Source organism: Suncus etruscus, chromosome 15, assembly GCF_024139225.1.
Source record: "Suncus etruscus isolate mSunEtr1 chromosome 15, mSunEtr1.pri.cur, whole genome shotgun sequence".
In the NCBI taxonomy this organism is placed as follows: Eukaryota; Metazoa; Chordata; class Mammalia; order Eulipotyphla; family Soricidae; genus Suncus; species Suncus etruscus.
The window spans coordinates 83,569,641-83,587,778 of record NC_064862.1 but is presented as its reverse complement, the minus strand read 5'-3'; the positions used below and the strand labels follow the sequence as shown (position 1 = coordinate 83,587,778).

Here is an 18,138-nt window from a genome sequence, read left to right as displayed (position 1 = left end):
GACGGGAACGTAGTTTCAGGGGCGGCGGCAGTGCCGGGTCGAGGCGAGAACTGGACTACAAATCCCACAAGGCCCCGCGCTCGGCCTGAGGGCCCCGCCCCTTTTCGGAGAGCGGCTCACGTGACTGTTGGGAGCCCAGGAGGGCTGGGGTGTGCGCGGCGGCGTTGGAGATTCCTTTCTAGCCAACCCCAAAACTCCAAATTCAGAGGGTGGTGGGGAAAGTGCCCTTGGGGGGCTTTGCTGCGTGGGTAGACTGAAGTAGGGCGGGGTACATAAGTTCAATTATAGTCACTGAGAAGCCAGTTTGGAACTGCCACGTGGTTGCAAAAGTGGGGAGCTATGGGGCCCGGAGAGATAGCACAGCGGTAGGGCGTTTGCCTTGCACGCAGCCGATCCAGGACAGACGGTGGTTCGAATCCCTGCATCCCATATGGTCCCCCGTGCCTGCCAGGAGTAACCCCTGAGCGCCAGCGGGTGTGACCCCCCCAAAAAAAATAAAAAGTGGGGAGTTAGAACCAGACATGGGCTAAGGCCCTTAGTTTTCATCCCACCCAACCCTGTTGCAATTCCAGAGCTGCATGGAGATCCAGAGCTGCATGGATCCCTCCAGAGCGAGTTGTCAGGAGTGATCCTAAACACCACCCGGTGTGGCCCTCAAAACCAAAACAAGACCCCCAAATGTCCCTAAATGCCATAGAGGGTAGAGCTTTTGCCTTGCACGTGGCCTACCTGAGTTCGATCCTCCGCGTCCCAACCTCAGCCTGCAACGAGTGATTTCTGAGCGCAGAGCCTGGAGTAACCTCTGAGCACCGCTGCTTGTGACCCCAAAACCAAACAAACAAATAAAAGAGAAATGAATTTAAGTTGGGGGACTCTTAAAACAGATCAGCCTTCCCAAGTGATATGGGCATGCTCTAGGGCTAGGCCATTGCAGATGAAACCAAAAGTGTAAATGACAGGAGCCAGGGCAATAAATAGTACAGCATTTGCTTTGTAGCTACTCGATCTCCGCCAACCTATATGGTTTTGTTTTTTTTTTTTTTGGTTTTTGGGCCACACCCGGTAACGCTCAGGGGTTACTCCTGGCTATGTGCTCAGAAGTTGCTCCTGGCTTGGGGGACCATATGGGACACCGGGGGATCGAACCGCGGTCCGTCCAAGGCTAGCGCAGGCAAGGCAGGCACCTTACCTTTAGCGCCACCGCCCGGCCCCTATATGGTTTTTGTTTGTTTTTTAGACCACACCCGGCGGCACTCGGATTGCTTCTCGCTCTGCACTCAGAAATCACTCCTGGCAGTGCTCTGGGGACCATATGGGATGCCAGAGGTCGAACTCAGATCTGTCATGTGCAAGGTAAACACCCTTTCCATTGTTTTTTTTAAAAAACTGGCTATCAGTCAGTACCCTGTATTAGGTTTTGTTTGTTTGTTTGCTTGTGAGCCATACCCAGTGGTGCTCAGAAATTGGTCCTGGCAGGCTCAGAGGACCATATCAGACGCCAGGGAATCGAACTCTGTCAGCTGCCTGCAGCTGATGCCCTACCTACTGCTTCGGCCCTCTTAAATTTTTTATTGTTTGGGGCCGGAGAGATGGCATGGAAATAGGGCATTTGCCTTGCATGCAGGACAGCGGTAGTTCGAATGCCGGCATCCCATATGGTACCCCCGATCCTTCCAGGAGTGATTTCTGAGCATAGAGCCAGGAGTAACACCTAAGCGCTGCTGGGTGTGACCCAAAACCAAATAAATAAATTTTTTATTGTTTGCCTTTTTGTTTCTGTTTTGAGGCCTGATGGTGCTCATGGCTTACTCCTGGTCGTGTTCAGGGGTCATTTCTGACAGTCTCAGGACATTATAGAGTGCCTGGGATGGAATCTGGATTGGGCTTGGCTCTGTGCAAGGGAAGTTTCCTGCCCTACTGTACTATCACTCCAGCTGCTATATCACTTTTATTTAGGCCCTTTTCTGTTCTGTGGGTATCCCGAAGTGCAGAACTTTGCTGAAGAACAGAACCATCTTCCCAGCCCTCCCCAGCCCCTATATTCACTCCTACCACAGCCTTTGACTAGGAAGCAAAATTCTTTGGGTGTGTCTGGTGAGGCCAGGGACTGGGTCAGAAACTAGTCAAGGGAGGGGGGGCTGTTGCACTGAGAAGGGGGGTTCCCCAAGGAAGGCCCCCTCCCCTCCTGGGGCTGTCTTCCAGCCAATCCTGTGCCCCCAGTGAGCTGGGTGATGTGCTATTTTCAGAATCCCTCCCCATTTCCTTCCTAGCCCACTTCCTCAGCAGGTCTTATTCATTTCCCATGGGGGTGAGACAAACACAGACTCCCAGATCGGGGTGTTCTCCCAACTCCCATCTCAAATACTAAAGGTGGGGCCCCCAATGTCTTCTCTACCCCCAGAGAACTGCCGTGCCATCTGCATATGCCAGTGGGGAAGAAAAACATCAGAACCCTTGTTTCCAAGTGACTGGGCACCAAGAGCCCAGCTCAGATCAGGGAAGTGGAGGGGCGTACTTCTGAGCTCAGGGGTCCCCTGGGATGCTCTGGGGGCATCTGACTCCTCCCCACTTTAGTGTTTTCATAAGTTCTTTATGTGGGGCCAGGGAATAGTGAGAGACTGATTATCACCCACTGCTCTCACGTGGTCTTCTTTAGTTGTTTGTTTGGGGACTACATCTGGTTATACTCAGGGCTTACACCTAGCTCTGTGCTCTTGACTCATTACTGGAGGGATTCCGGGGATCCTATGGGATATCATGCATTGAATTTTTGGATATAAGGGATTGATTTGTTTGTTTTGTTTTGGGGCCACACCCAGTGGTGCTTAGGGTTATTCCTGGCTCTGCACTCAGAAATTGCCTCCTGGCAGACTTGGGGTACCATATGGGATGCTGGGATCGAACCCAGGTCAGGAGCCTGCAAGGCAAATGCCTTACCTGCTATGCTATTGCTTCAGCTCCAGAGTACCAGAGATTTAACCAGAATCAGATGCATGCAAGGCAATGTCCCTCCAGCCCTGGAACTGGCTTTTGAATAGCTCTAGAAGGGATTTCTTTTTTTTTTTTTTTTTTGGTTTTTGGGCCACACCCAGCGGTGCTCAGGGATTACTCCTGGCTGTCTGCTCAGAAATAGCTCCTGGCGGGGCTGGGCGGTGGCGCTAAAGGTAAGGTGCCTGCCTTGCCTGCGCTAGCCTTGGACGGACCGCGGTTCGATCCCCTGATGTCCCATATGGTCCCCCAAGCCAGGAGCAACTTCTGAGCGCATAGCCAGGAGTAACCCCTGAGCGTCACCGGGTGTGGCCCAAAAACCAAAAAAAAAAAAAAAAAAAAAAAGAAATAGCTCCTGGCAGGCACGGGGGACCATATGGGACACCGGGATTCGAACCAACCACCTTTGGTCCTGGATCGGCTGCCTGCAAGGCAAACGCCGCTGTGCTATCTCTCCGGGCCCTCTAGAAGGGATTTCTGAGGACAGAGTCAGGAGTAAACCTTGAAGACAGCTGGGAATGGCCCCCAAAGCAAAAACCAGCAAACAACAAAAAACTCAGCTCCATATCAGGTGCCCTCATGCAGTGCTGGGGGTGCCCCTGAGTACGAATGGGGTGCACTGGTGGTACCCAATAATAGCCAATAGAATAATAGCCAGAGGGTCGGGTGTGTTTGCCTTGCATGTGGCCTATCCTGGTTCTATCCCCAGCAATCCATATGAGCCTGCTAGGAGTAATTTCTGAACACAGAGCTAGGAGGAACCACTAAGCACTGTTAGATGTGGCTCCAAAACATAAAACTACCAACCACCACCAGAGTAGTATAGCAATAAGATGTTTGCTGGCAAAAAAAAAAAAAAAAAAACGAAAAAAAAGGGGCCGGGCGGTGGCGCTAAAGGTAAGGTGCCTGCCTTACCTGCGCTAGCCTAGGACGGACCGCGGTTCGATCCCCCGGTGTCCCATATGGTCCCCCAAGCCAGGAGCGACTCTGAGCGCATAGCCAGGAGTAACCCCTGAGCGTCACAGGGTGTGGCCCAAAAACCAAAAAAAAAAAAAAGATGTTTGCTGGCCCAGGTTAGATCCCATATGGTTCCTGACCCAGGTTCAATCCCCAGCATTCCAAATGGTCCCTGAGCACAGAGCCAAGTCAACCCCTAAGTACCACAGGTATGACCCAAAACCCAAAAACAGACAATAAAACAACTGTACCAACCAAATCAACAGTCTTTTTTTTTTTTTTTTTTTTGGTTTTTCGGGCCACACCCGTTTGATGCTCAGGGGTTACTTCTAGCTACGCGCTCAGAAATTGCCCCTGGCTTGGGGAGACCATATGGGACACCGGGGTATCGAACCGTGGTCCTTTCCTTGACTAATGCTTGCAAGGCAGACACCTTACCTCAAGCGCCACCTCACTGGCCCCTAAATCAGCAGTCTTATTTGGGGACATGGCTTAAGTATGTCTTTGTTTTGGGACCACACCTGGGAGTGTTCAGGGGTTACTTCGAACTCTATGCTTAGGAATTATTCCTCATGGGCCCATGAGAACTATATAATAGGATGCTGGGGTTGAACCTGGGTCAGCTGCATGCAAGTTAAACACCATCCCCTCTTATTATCCTTGGGCCCTTCAAGTACCTATCTTGTAGGTGTGTGCTGGGGAGTTCAATTCCTGGTTTCACCCACATGTGGCAGCAATCTCTGGGCATAATGAATGTGTGATCTCCAGTCATTGAGACAAGGGTGAGGACAGGGAAATGGAAGAGGAACAAATCATACTGAGCAACCCTGTACTGGTCTGAATACTCCCTGAAAGTTGCAAAGGGGTCTACTAACCCCTTCTTCCAAATTCCTCCTGGGGCTATTGGCTGGGTTTTTGTTTTGTCTTGTTTTGGCTAATGCCCTATCCACTGTGCTATTGCTTCAGCACCCCCCCCTTTTTTTTTTGGTCCATTCCCAGCTTTACTCAAGGTTTATTCCTGCCTCTGTGCTCAGGGGTCTCTCCTCAAGGTGCTGGGACCCTCTGGGGTGTAGGGGACCTAGCCTGAGTCAGCCCTATTCAAAGCAAGCACCCTACCTGCTGTTTCATCTTTCCAGCCCTCCCCCACTTTTTATTTATTTCGTGTGTGTGTGTGTGTGTGTGTGTGTGTGTGTGTGTGTGTGTGTGTGTGTGTGTGTGTTTAGCATTTGGGCAACATCTAGCACTGCTCATGGCTTACTCTCGCTCTGTGCTCAGAGAGCAATCCTGGTGGGACTCAGGGGACCAGACAGGGTGCTGTGTATCGAACCTGTGCTGACTGCATGCAAAGCCAGAGCACTCTGTCTGTTGTGCTCTCACTCTGACACTAGTCTTTTCTGCAAAGCCTTGATCTTGGCAAAATGTGCTATGGGTGCTGCTTCTGCTGTTGCTGCTGCTGTTCCTGTGCTGCCCATATTTAGGGAAAATTTAAATACTCCCTCTCCTGCCAGCAGGCAGGCACTCAGGAGCTGGAGGAAAGAGGCGAGGGGTGAATTTCTTTCTGTTCTGAGAGGCATCTGCAAGGAAGGAAGGAACTTGACTTCTGGTGACTTTTGGAACTCGAGGGACGTCAGCCAAGGCTGGAAGCCCAGAGTGGGGGTAGCCCAGATAGGAGAAGTGGGGTTCCTCCAGTCTGGGAGGACACAGGAAAGACTGCAGACAGTTTAGAGATGAAAGCACTTGCCTTGCATGCAGCTATGGCCAAGTTGCTATTTCGTGGGGCCGGAGAGATAGCACAGTGGTAGGGCGTTTGCCTTGCAAGCAGCTGACTCAGGATCAACAGTGGTTCAAATCCTGGTATCCCATATGGTCTCCTGAGTGTGCTAGGGATGATTTCTGAGCTCAGAGCCAGGAATAATCCCTGAGTGCTGCCGGGGGTACCCCCCCCCCAAAAATTGCTGGTTCCAATTCTACTGGGGCAGGAGCAGTAATATAGCAGGGAGCAATAATACATTTGATTTTCCTTTTTTTGGGGGGGGGCATACCCAGGTGACATTCAGGGGTTACTCCTGGTTAACCCCTGACATTCAGGGATTACTCAGAAATCAGCCCTGGCTTGGGGGTCCATATGGGACGCTGGGGATCAAACCGTGGTCTGTCCTAGGTTAGCCATGTGCAGGGCAAACGTCCTAATCACTTGCACCACCGCTCCAGCCCCAAGCATTTGGCTTACGAGGTTTGATCACCCACATCCCAAAAAGTCTAATAGGCCGGTCAGGAGTAATCCCTGAATGCAGAGGTAGGAGTCAGCACTGATCATTGCTGGGTGTGGTCCAACAACAGAAATCAATGCTGATGCTTTCAGTTAAGGCTTCTGAGTAAAAAGAGCCAGGTGTAGCCCCTAAGCACTGCAGGGTGTAGCCCCCAAGAGAAAACTGAGCACAAAATGAAAACACTGGGAGACAAATAAATAGCTCAGAGCCAGGCATTAGGCCCTAAGGCAGGGATGAATGGGAAAGTCAGAATTTCTGGTTTATCTCTGTGATTGAAAGTAAAGATTAGAGTCAAAGAAAGTGAAGGGAAGGGGGAAGGCTGGGGGTCAGGGCTGCCTTGCTGTGGGTAGGGGTGGACAGGAAGGACAGAAGATATTTGCAGGGAAGTTAGGGGAAGTTCACGCGCAGAAATGGAGTATAAGGGCAAAGCCACCCCACTCATTCACCATGAGGCATCATGGTGGAACATTTCTGACCTTTACAAACTTTCTCATTAATTTTTTTCTTTTGGTTTTTGGGTCACACCCTACAGTGCTCAGAGGTTACTCCTGGCTCTATGCTCAGAAATTGCTCCTGCTGGCTTGGGAGACTATGGAATGCTGGGATTCGAACCACAGTCTGTTCTGGGTTGGCTGCGTGCAAAGCAAACATCCTATGGCTGTGCTATCTCTTCAGCCCCTCTCATTATTTATTTATTTATTTATGTATTTGGTTTTTGGGCCACGTTGTTGGCACTCGGGTTACTCCTAGCTCTTCGTGCTGGAATCACTCCGGGCAGGCTTGGGGGACCATATGGGATGCCGGGGATTAAACCCGGGTCCGTTCTAGGTAGGCCGGGTGCAAGGCAAACACCCTACTGCTGTGCTATCACTCAGGCCCCTCTCATTATTCTTTTGTTTTTTTGTTTTTTTTTGTTTTTGGGTCACACCCAGCAGCGCTCAGGGGTTACTCCTGGCTCTACGCACAGAAATCACTCCTGGCAGGCTCAGGGGACCATATGGGATGCCAGGTTTCAAACCACCATCCGTCTGCATGCAAGGCAAAGGCCTTACCTCCACGCTGTCTCCCTGGCCCTCTTTTTAGCTTTTTGTTTAGTTTTGCTCTGTTTTTTTTTTCAGGCCACATCTAGTAGTGCTCAGGCATTATTCCTGACTGTGTTCAGAAATCACTCCTGACAGGCTTGGGGACCATATGAGATACCATGGATCGAACCTGGGCTGGCTGTGTGCAAGGCAAATGTCCACTGCGCTATCACTCTGGCCTCTCTTTAGTTTTGGGGCCACACCTTGCAGTCCTCAGAGCTGAGTCTGGCTCTGTACTCAGGGACCATATGAGGTGCCAGATTCAGCCACATGCAAAGCAAGTGCCCCCCCCCCCACTGTGCTCCAGACCCAGAGACTTTTATGCTCCTCTTTGTCTATTCCTCTCCCATCCTTACATATTCATGAGTGAGACATGGAAATGGACACCATAAAGCTCATATTTGTTATTTTAGTCTTTTTTTCTTGTGTGTGTAGAGGGGGTACACACACCCAGAAATTCTCAAGGCTTACTCCTGACTCTGTGCGCAGGAATTATGCCTGACAGTGCTCGAAGGACCACAAGGAATGCTGAGGATTAAACCTGGGTCTGCCATGTGCAAGGCAAGCACCCTACTACCTACCAACAGTATTATAGCTCCAGCCCCAGGATGGTTAATTTTTACTGCAGCATCTAAAATCTGAAATCAAATACAATAGCACCCATGAGGAATACTTTGGTTAAAGATAGGATCACTGTGCTTGCAAGTTGAATCCATTAAAATGTTCTTTTTAGAGGCCAGAGAGATAGCAGAGGTGCAACCCAAAAACCAAAAAAAAAAAAAAATTTCCTCCCTCCCTCCCTCCCTCCCTCCCTTCCTTCCTTCCTTCCTTCCTTCCTTCCTTCCTTCCTTCCTTCCTTCCTTCCTTCCTTCCTTTTCCTGTTGTTGTTTGTTTTGTTTTGTTTTGGGTTACGCCCGACTCTGTGCTCAGAAATTGCTCCTGGAAGGCACAGGGGACCATATGGGATGCCAGGATTCTAACCAATGACTTTCTGCATGAAAGGCAAATGCCTTACTCCATGCTATCTCTTCGGACCTTTTGTTTTGTTTTGTTTTGTTTTGTTTTTTTGGGCTACACTCAATGACGCTCAGGGGTTACTCCTGGCTATATGCTCATAAATCGATCCTGGTTTGGGGGATCATATAGGACGCTGCGGGATCGAATTGGGGTCCATCCTAGATTAGCGCGTGCAAGGCAAACGCTCTGCCGCTTGTGCCACTGCTCAGGCCCTGTTCATTTTTTTGTTTTGTTTTTTTGGTCACACGCAGCTGCGCTCAGGGGTTACTCCTGGTTCTAGGCTCAGAAATCAGATGCTGGATTCAAACCACTGTCGTTCTGTATGCAAGGCCAATGCTATCTCTCTGCCCTCCCCTTTTTTAATTTAAATCCACCCTGCTATGCATCTTACAGGCTTGCTTATCTCTCAGGCTCCGAGATTTGTTCTTTATTATTTATTTATTTTTGTCCACTTCTGGTGGTGCTCAGGGCTCTTCACTCAGGGATCACTCCTGGACATGCTCAGGGCAATCTATGGGATGCTGGTGATCAAATCTTTGTTGTCACATGCAAAGCAAATGCCTTACCCTATCACTTTGTGCTATCACTTTGGCCCCAACTTTCCTAAAAATTTTGTTATTTTTGTTTTGTTTTGGCCACACCTTGCAGTGCTCAAGGCTTACTTCTGACGCTGCACTCAGGCAGGGATCTTACTGGGTTCGGGGGAACCATATGGGGCCTAGAGATCAAACCTGGACCTGCTGGTTGCATGGCAAACAGTCTAGTCACTTTACTATCTCTCCTACTTCACTAACCCCCATTTTTTGGTTAACTTTCCCAATTTTTTTTTTTTTTTTTTTTTGGTTTTTGGGCCACACCCGGTGACGCTCAGGGGTTACTCCTGGCTATGCGCTCAGAAGTCGCTCCTGGCTTGGAACTTTCCCAATTTTTAAGTACTTTAAAGTTGTTTTATTTTGTTTGTTTTTGGGCCATACCCAGCAATGCTCAAGGGTTACCTCTGGCTCTGCACTCAGGAATCATTCCTGGAGGTGCCCAGGATCAAACCTGGGTGGACCACAGGCAAGTCAAGTGCTCTACCTGTAGTACTATCACTCCAGCCCCTCTTTAAAGTGTTTTTTTTTTTTTAATTTAATTTAATTTAATTTAATTTAAAATTTTTTTTTTTGGCTTTTGGGCCACACCCGGCATTGTTCAGGAGTTACTCCTGGCTGTCTGCTCAGAAATAGCTCCTGGCAGGCACGGGGGACCATATGGGACACCGGGATTCGAACCAACCACCTTTGGTCCTGGATCGGCTGCTTGCAAGGCAAACGCTGCTGTGCTATCTCTCTGGGCCCTAATTTTATTTTTTTTTGGTTTTTGGGTCACACCCAGCAATGCTCAGGGGTTGTTCCTGGCTCTACACTCAGAAATCACCCCCGGCAGGCTCGGGGGACCATATGGGATGCTGGGATTTGAACCAGTGACCTTCCGCCTGTAAGGCAAATGCCTAACCGCTGTGCTATCTCTCCGGCCCCAGTGTTGTTTTTTTTTTTTTTTTTTTTTTAGGCAAAAACAGGTTTTATTTGGAGATACTGAGAAAGCAGAGGGAGAGGATAAGAGAAACATGCCCAAGAGAGAGGACAGGCATCTCCAAAGGTGGAGAGAACCCCCAGTGCACAACTCAGCATGAAAAATAGCTGGCGGGCCGGGCGGTGGCACTAAAGGTAAGGTGCCTGCCTTGCCTGTGCTAGCCTTGGACGGACCGCGGTTCGATCCCCCGGTGTCCCATATGGTCCCCCAAGCCAGGAGCAACTTCTGAGCACATAGCCAGGAGTAACCCCTAAGCGTTACTGGGTGTGGCCCAAAAACCAAAAAAAAAAAAAAAAAAAAAAAGAAAAAAGAAAAATAGCTGGCAACAGGGCTGGAGAGATGGCATGGAGGTAAGGCATTTGCCTTGCATGCAGAAGGACAGTGGTTCGAATCCTGGCGTCCCATGTGGTCCCCTGAGCCTGCCAGGAGTGATTTCTTTTTTTTTTTTTTTTTCTTCCAGGAGTGATTTCTGAGCCAGGAGTAGCCCCTGAGCGCTGCTGGGTGTAACCCAAAAAACAAACAAACAAAAACAAAAAAAGATTAGCTGACAACACACGTGCCTAAGTTATTTTTAACCGCATTTACTGTTCTTTTTTTTTTTTAATATCTTTACAATCCTTTCAGTTTATTGTCTTTTTATTGTCCCCTGAATCCCTCCAGGAATGATTCCTAATCACAGAGCCAGGTGTAAGCGTTGAGACAGCATGCTGAATGTGGATCCAAAAGCCAGAGAAAAGAAAATAGGAAAAGGAGGGGGCCTGAGAGATAGCATGGAGGTAGAGCGTTTGCCTTGCATGCAAGGACAGTGGTTCGAATCCCGACATCCCATATGGTCCCCTGAGCCTGCCAGGAGTAACCCTTGAGTGCTGCCGGGTGTGACCCAAAAACCAAAAAAAAATAAATAAAAGAAAATAGGAAAAGGAAAAAAAAAAACAAAGCGAATGAAGGATCCTGACAATCTGCAGCTCCGTCCCCGCCCACCCGCACAAGCCACCCCCCACCGCCCGAGCCACGCCCCCGGCCCGCGTTCGGCCTCGCCTGTTCCGTGCTCCACGTCACTTCCGGGGCGGTGCGAGCGCAGGGTTGACTTCCGGCCGCGGGGGAGCGGCGGCGGCGCAGAAGGCCGGACCTGGGCGCGGAGGGACAGGGACAGACGGGCGCAGGGCCGGGCGAGCCGGGAGTCATGGAGCGCGGCCCGGAGGCCGGGGAGCGCGGGCCGGGCCGGTGAGTGAGTGGCGGGCGGCGGCGGGCCGGGGAGCCGGCCTCTGGACCTCCAGCGGCCGTTTGGGGAGCCCGGCCGGGCCGCGAGGCCCGAAATGTCTGTCCAGTGCCGCGGCCCTCCCGGCCCCGAGACCCGATCCCCTGCGGGCGGCTGGAGATCCAGGCTGGGTCGCCCCGGACTTGGGGAGCTCCGATCTGGGGTGAGCGCCCACCTCCGGCGGCCGAGGCCCCCACCCGCGCGGACTGTGCCCCCCTGGCCGGTCCGGCAGCCGCTCCCAGCTGCCTAAAGGTTCCCCGACCTCTGCTTTTCCGGGCGTCCTCGGGCCGGCTGGACACCCCAGAGCGGATGTGCCACCTGGACACATCCCAAGCCCGGAATTTGGTGTCCATCCCAACCCAGATCTTCTTGCGTCTGCCTCCCCCACCCCAGCTGCCCGGGACCCCTTTGCACCCTTGTTCCTCTCAATGCCGGGAAACTGTCGTGTTAGGGAGCGGGCTGTCACCTTTGGGGTTCTGCGACGCCCGCACCCTGCTTCGGGAGGCTCTATTGGCGAGATTGCACGACTTTTCTGAGTGGGGTCATTGCTTTTGTGCGGCCTTTCTACGGGGATTTGGGGCGGGGGTCCAGGTGATCGCAGATGGAAGTGGTGGTGGAGCTCAGGGTACATGCGAGGTCCCACCAGCTGTGTGGACCCTGGTTTCAGGTTAGTGGGCCAGTGCGGGGGAGCTTGAGAACTTCTAGGGGCCAGTTCTGGCCAAACATTAGATCTCTCATCTGAAAATTCTGAGAGAGCTTCCCCACCCTTCTCCAAAAAGGGGGGGCTGTGTCCTGATCAGATTGGGGCTGGCAGCTGCCTGGGGAGATTGGGGCGGAGAAATCTGGAGCTGGGGGAGGGTCCCAGAGTAGGGATTGGTGGGTGCTGAGACCAGATGGAAGTTGGCCGGGGTGTGGAACACCAGGGAAGGGACTATAAACAGGTGAGCCCAGGCCCCTGCTGTGTGTGTGGGAACCTAGGTTTTGGGGACACCTGTGTCTCCTCTTTGCTCCCTTTGGCCAGGCCCACCACAGCTGACCCCTGTTGTTGCCTGAGCTCGGAGCCCCCTTGACCAGGGCTGTAACTCTTCCCAAGTGCACATCAGAGGAAGGAGTCCAGGGGTCCCTTTATAGACACGGCTGGCCTGGGGTGCGGAGACAGTGGCCAGCTGTGTCCCTGGCTTCTGGCCACTCACTACTCCCCAGTACTCCCCTCCCCCAACCCCAACTATGGGGCGTTGGCAGGTAAAGCAGTCAGACGGGTCACTGTCTCAAAGTGCCTTGTCTATGGCCTGGGGTCCGGAAGGCTCCCCTCAGTGGCTCCAGCGCAATCCTAGTCTTGCTTGTGAGCTAAGTCTGCTCCAGGCTTCTTTCTGGTTTCTACCATGCTCCTGTTTACCCCTACACCAGGGCTGCCTGTACCCCTTTGCCTTCTCAGGGTCCCAGTTGGCAGCTTCCTTGCTGTTTGCAGCTTGGGGACCACGGTGGGCAGATTGGCCGATGCCCTGGTCCCTTACCCTGTGCCTCTTTCTTGGATCAAGGTCTTCGGGAGCAGAGAGGGTGTCCCTACATCCCAGTTCTATGTACCCCCCTTCTATGGTGGTACTAGTCTGACTGGGACCACTGAGGCCTGCAATAGGGGACTCTGCAGCCTGGGCTTCAGCCCTTCTAGCTCATCATTCAGTCTAGTCTCTGCACATCCTGTTTTTGTTCCCAGGCTTTGTTTCCTCAGCGTGGGTCCCTCTTCCTGCAGCCTGCACTCCTCACCTGGGGTGCCTGATGAGCCTCTGTCTGGAGATGGGGTTCTGAGAGGGCCCTGAGCTGGGCCTGGATTTGGGGGCTAGATGGGGTGCCTGAGTGACCTCAGCCTAGAAAGTTGGGTTGGGGTGTACTACAGTGACCCTGGTCTCAGCAGAAATCAGCTTGAAGCTAGACAGAAAGGAGGCAGGAGAAAGCTGGCCTCAGCAGGCAGAAGTGAGAGATCCCCAGAAGAACCCCACATCTCACCCTTTCTCCCCCTTGGGCTTTTCTCCCCTCCCCCTTGCAGGCTTTTCCTCAGCAGAACATGGACATGTGTAGCTGACAGGCTCCTGGGGGCTCGACTTGGACCGCGATGGGGCTGGGCTGTGGCCCCCTGACGGGGCTCTCATCTGGGGCGGTGGCCGGGGGCTGCCCTCCCCTCTGTCCTGGTCTCGGAGCACCCCAATTGTCCGTCCTGAGCTGTGCGCAGCCCGTCCTGGGGCCCGGTGCCCGCCATGAACGGCCTGTCTGTGACCGAGCTATGTTGTCTGTTCTGCTGCCCGCCGTGCCCCGGCCGCATCGCCGCCAAGCTCGCCTTCCTGCCGCCTGAGCCCACCTACTCTCTCCTGCCTGAGCCTGAGCAGGCCCCCGGGGGTGGGGGTGCCACCTCCACCTCAGCGAGCTCCCTGCGCTCCTCGGGCAGCAACCCAGGCCGCTGGAAGCTGCACCTGCTGGATCGTGCTGAATTCCAGTATAGCCAGCGTGAGCTGGACACCATCGAGGTCTTCCTGACCAAGAGCAGCCGCGGCAACCGTATTGCCTGCATGTACGTGCGCTGTGTGCCCAGCGCCAGGTGAGACCCCCCATACTGGCCCTGGGGTGGACTTGGAGGGGGTGGGTGCTTGGGAATTTTTCTCTTTTGGGTCTCTTTCTCTCTCCCCCTGTAGGGCCCAGGCAGTGAGGTTCTTTCTTGGGGTTAGTGGTGGGGCCTTCCTGGCACACCTGGGCAGAGTCCAAAGGGCAGAGTCCAAGGGCCAGTGTTTACTAGTCCCTGCACTGGGCGGGCACAGCTTGACCCAGCCCCAGTTCTGCCCAGGGCTTCTCAGACTATAGGACAGTGGGCAGGGCGTTCACCATGCAGGCATCTGACCTGGGTTCCATCAATGGCACCCCATAGGGTCCCCTGAGCCTCCTGTAGGAGTGTTCTCTGTGCACAGAGGCAGGAGTCAGCCCTGAGCACTTGCCAAGGTGTAACCTCCCTGATGAAGCAAAATGAGGTTGGGGAGATGGCAACACCAAGTGCTGGACCTCCCAAAAAAGGGACAGAGGGTCCAGAGTGAGAGAACAGCGGTAGAGTGTTTGACTTGCACGCAGCTGAACCAGGATGGACTTGGGTCAATCTTTGGCATCCCATATGGTCCCCTGAACCTGCCAGGAGTGATTTCTGAGCATAGAGCCAGTAGTAACCCCTGAGCACTGCTGGGTGTGTCTCAAAAACAAAAACAAACAGAAAAAAGGGACAGAAAAATCAGTGTTGCAGAGTTGATGGGCAAGGGGGACCAGCTGTATTGACTTGGGGGCTTGCTGCAGTCGGACTAGCAGGATCAGTTCTGCCTGTGGAAGAGATTTTTCTGGGGGATTCCTAGTGGAGTGCATAAGGACCCCTCCAGAAAGGAAACCTCAGACCCAAGGAAAGATGGTGCCAAGCTCTGGACTTGCAGGAGGACCTGTTTGGGTCCCCAAGCACTGTTGGGTGTGGCCCAGAGGGAAATAAGAGGAAGCCACAGGCAGAGATAGTACAGCACAGAGATAGCACAGTGGGCAGGGTGCTTGCCTGGCACACCCCAGAGGAATGAGCCCATAGCCAGGAGTGAACCCTGGGCACTTCCAGATGTGCCCTCCCCCCCTGAAAAGAAGATAAAACCAGAAGTCTGAGCTGAAAATCCAGGGCCTTTCAGTGGCTGCCCTACGTGGCCACTGTTCGCCATGATCCCCTTTCCAGGAGGGGCAGCCTGTGGCTCTGCTGGTGACCCTGAGATGGCCTCAAGCTGCCGGTCCGCACTGGGGCAAGCGTGATTGCGCTCCACCCTGTGCCCAGCGCTACCCCCCTGCTCTCCCTTGCCCAGGTACACGGTGCTTTTCTCACACGGCAATGCCGTGGATCTGGGCCAGATGAGCAGCTTTTACCTGGGGCTGGGCTCGCGCATCGACTGCAACATATTTTCATATGATTATTCGGGCTACGGCGGCAGCTCGGGCCGGCCCTCTGAGAAAAACCTCTACGCTGACATCGACGCCGCCTGGCAAGCGCTGCGCACTCGGTGAGAGGGGCTAGGGAGTCCCAAGAGAAGGAGCACTGGGGTGCCAACTAGGGCGGCCCCTTTGCTCCAGAGGGCGCTGCTGGGCAGCTTGGTGGGACAGAGTAAGGGGTGGGGGTGGGGTGGGGGGAAATCCTCCCTGGCACAGGCGCAGAGGTGCCGCCCCTTTTACCAGCCTGACCCGCCTGGATGTGCCCCACGGGGCCCCCGCCGCTGCCCTGGAGATGGCTTGGGCTGTCTGGCGCCAGGAGCAGGTTTCCCGGGCAGCCGCGGCCGCTGTTTGTCGCTGTCACTGTTGCAAAGCTCAGGCTTTTCCGTGTCCCCGTGGGCCCCAGCTCCTAGCAGAACCAGGCTCTGCTGCGGCTGTATGTTGGCTCCAGGCTTTCTGGCCCACCCTCCCATTGCCCGAGCTGCCGCCACAGACCCAGCCGTTCCAAAATAAGAAAGTGCAGAGTCCTCCGGGGGAAGAAGTGGAGCCGCTTTGGCCTTCCCGATGGAGCAAAATGAGGTTGGGGTGTCGGTGCCAAGCGCCGGATTGAGTTCATGCTTTGTGCTCAGTGACCCTCGGTACCCAGCTTGCCCCCCACCACGACCCCCCCCCAGAGAATCGTAGCACTGCAGCTGTGAGGATTCACTGAGCTATTCATGTGTGCCTCCCACACTGGCTTCATTGCACCTGCCCCACTGAGCCCTCACCACCACCACTACCACCCCCCTGCAGGTACGGCATCAGCCCAGACAGCATCGTCCTGTACGGGCAGAGCATCGGCACGGTGCCCACGGTGGACCTGGCCTCACGCTACGAGTGCGCGGCGGTGGTGCTGCACTCCCCACTCACGTCGGGCATGCGGGTCGCCTTCCCCGACACCAAAAAGACCTACTGCTTCGATGCCTTCCCCAAGTGAGATGGGGCTTGGCATGGGGTGGGCCCATTTTCCACAGGGTGGTGTCCCTGGGGGGGAGGCCCGGTGGGGCGTGGCGAGGGTCCCGGGTCCCACCAGGAAGCCTGATGCATGGCCACCCCCGCAGCATCGAGAAGGTATCCAAGATCACTTCTCCGGTACTCATCATCCACGGCACGGAGGACGAGGTGATCGACTTCTCCCACGGCCTGGCCCTCTACGAACGCTGCCCCAAGGCCGTGGAGCCGCTGTGGGTGGAGGGCGCCGGGCACAACGATATTGAGCTGTACAGCCAGTACCTGGATCGCCTGCGCCGCTTCATCTCCTACGAGCTGCCCAGCCCTCGCGTCTAGGTGGCTTGTGCCCCCCGCCCCCCCAGCACGGTGGCGCCAGCTTTGCGCCCCGTCACGGAGCCCGGACCTCAGCAATAAGGCGCCCACCGGACCTCGTCCCGCTTCCCCTCTCCCCTTCAGGGGCTGCATGTGAACCCCCTCCGATGCCCCCAGGCCCCGCAGGCAGCCTGGCTGGGCAGGTGGGCCAGGACCTAATCCCTGTCTAAGGGCTGTGGACGATGTACAGGCGACAGAGCCCCACTTTCCGTTCCTTTGGGAAGCAAAAACATGAACACGAATTAAAGGTTTAAAATTTTAGGGTTCTTCGGCTTCCTTGAATGGCTCATGTGTAGCGCATGGATTCCGGCAGGTTGGAGACAGGGCCCAGGCTTCTCCATCCTCCCTAGACCGATCGGCCCCAATGCACTCGCCAAGCCACGGCCCCAGAAGTAGCAGAGAGGTGGGGAACAGGACACAGAAGCTGTGGAGAGCCTGGGTGGCCGAGGAAGGGATGGCAGCATTGAGGCGAGGACCTTGTTGGTCTTCAGCTGGCCTGGTTCCTGGTCTCCAAGACAATTCAGGTGACCCCTTTTTCACAGTGACCCATTGAGGACAATGAGATGGAGGAGAAGAGGTATCCATTCAGGCTGGAAAGCTAGTACAGTTAATAGGGAGTTGCTTTGCTTGTAGTCGACCAGGGTTCGAGCCTTAGCGGCTCATGGTCCCCGAGCACTGCTAGGAGTGATCCCTGAGCTCAGAGCCAGGACTAAGCCCAGAGCATTGCTAGATTCGGCCTCTCTGCCCCCCCCCCCCCTAAAAGTGCAGCGGTATCTCTAAGCCAGACTCCACCTTTCTGGAGTGGTCTCTGACTCTCAAGGAGGACCTATCGCCCAGAGAGGGCGGGGGTCCTGCTGTTCACCTCACTGAGAGGCTGAAGCTCTGTCACAGACTCTGGGTTTGTTCAAGTCTTCCAGATGGTGCACAGCCCCTTTAAGAGGAGGCGGTGCTTGACCGGGGGTGGAGACGCTGCCGAGGGGCGTGGCCGAGGAAGCGGAAGTGGAGGCGCTGGGGTAAGTGGTGACTTGGCCCCTGTGGGCTGCAGACCCTGAGCCGCTGCGATCCGGTCTTTCCTGGGCATTGGAGCTCGTGGGATGCACCGTCAGGCACCGGAAACAGTGCCGGACGCAAGGGTCCACCCAAAGAAGGGGAAAGAAGAGGGGAGGACACAACAGCCTCTTCCCACCTCTTTGAATCTGGAGCCCACCTTGCATCTGTGCTCGGGGTCTGGGATCTGTGCCCGGGATTTGGGATGCACCATCAGAGCCTTGGATCTTGCCCAGTCGATGGGTCTTATGTATTTGGGGGCCAAAGTCTGCGGTGCTCGGTTGGTACTCTGGTGGTGTTCTCACATCCTGGGGTGCTAGAGAGTGGAGCCAGGGACTCCGTGCAGTCAAACCCTTTGAGGTGCTGGAGGACATGTCCAAGCAAGACTGCGGGTGAGACGCATCTCGCTGCTGGGGCCTAGTGGTGTCCCGAAGCGTCTTTCGACAGTGTCTCACGTCCAAAGGATCATTCCAGTTGTCCCTTCACCACACAGCAAATTGTCCGTACATCTGCTTAGAATGCACTGGTCCACAGCGCTGGGCCCAAAGTGGTTTCAGAGACACACAAAAAGGATGTCTGTAAAACCCACTGTCATTCCCCC

At 54.2% G+C, this 18,138-nt stretch overlaps 1 protein-coding gene across 1 annotated transcript; it reads left to right on the top strand.

Annotated features, from left to right (window-relative positions):
• Positions 1–10,973: 10,973 nt before the first annotated feature.
• Positions 10,974–16,756, top strand: ABHD17A (abhydrolase domain containing 17A, depalmitoylase). The gene is made up of 5 exons (XM_049787939.1): positions 10,974–11,110; positions 13,189–13,734; positions 15,008–15,202; positions 15,921–16,100; positions 16,229–16,756. Exons 2-5 carry the CDS (start codon positions 13,397–13,399, stop codon positions 16,452–16,454), a joined length of 939 nt encoding a protein of 312 aa, XP_049643896.1. The 5' UTR covers positions 10,974–11,110; positions 13,189–13,396; the 3' UTR covers positions 16,455–16,756.
• Positions 16,757–18,138: the final 1,382 nt, after the last annotated feature.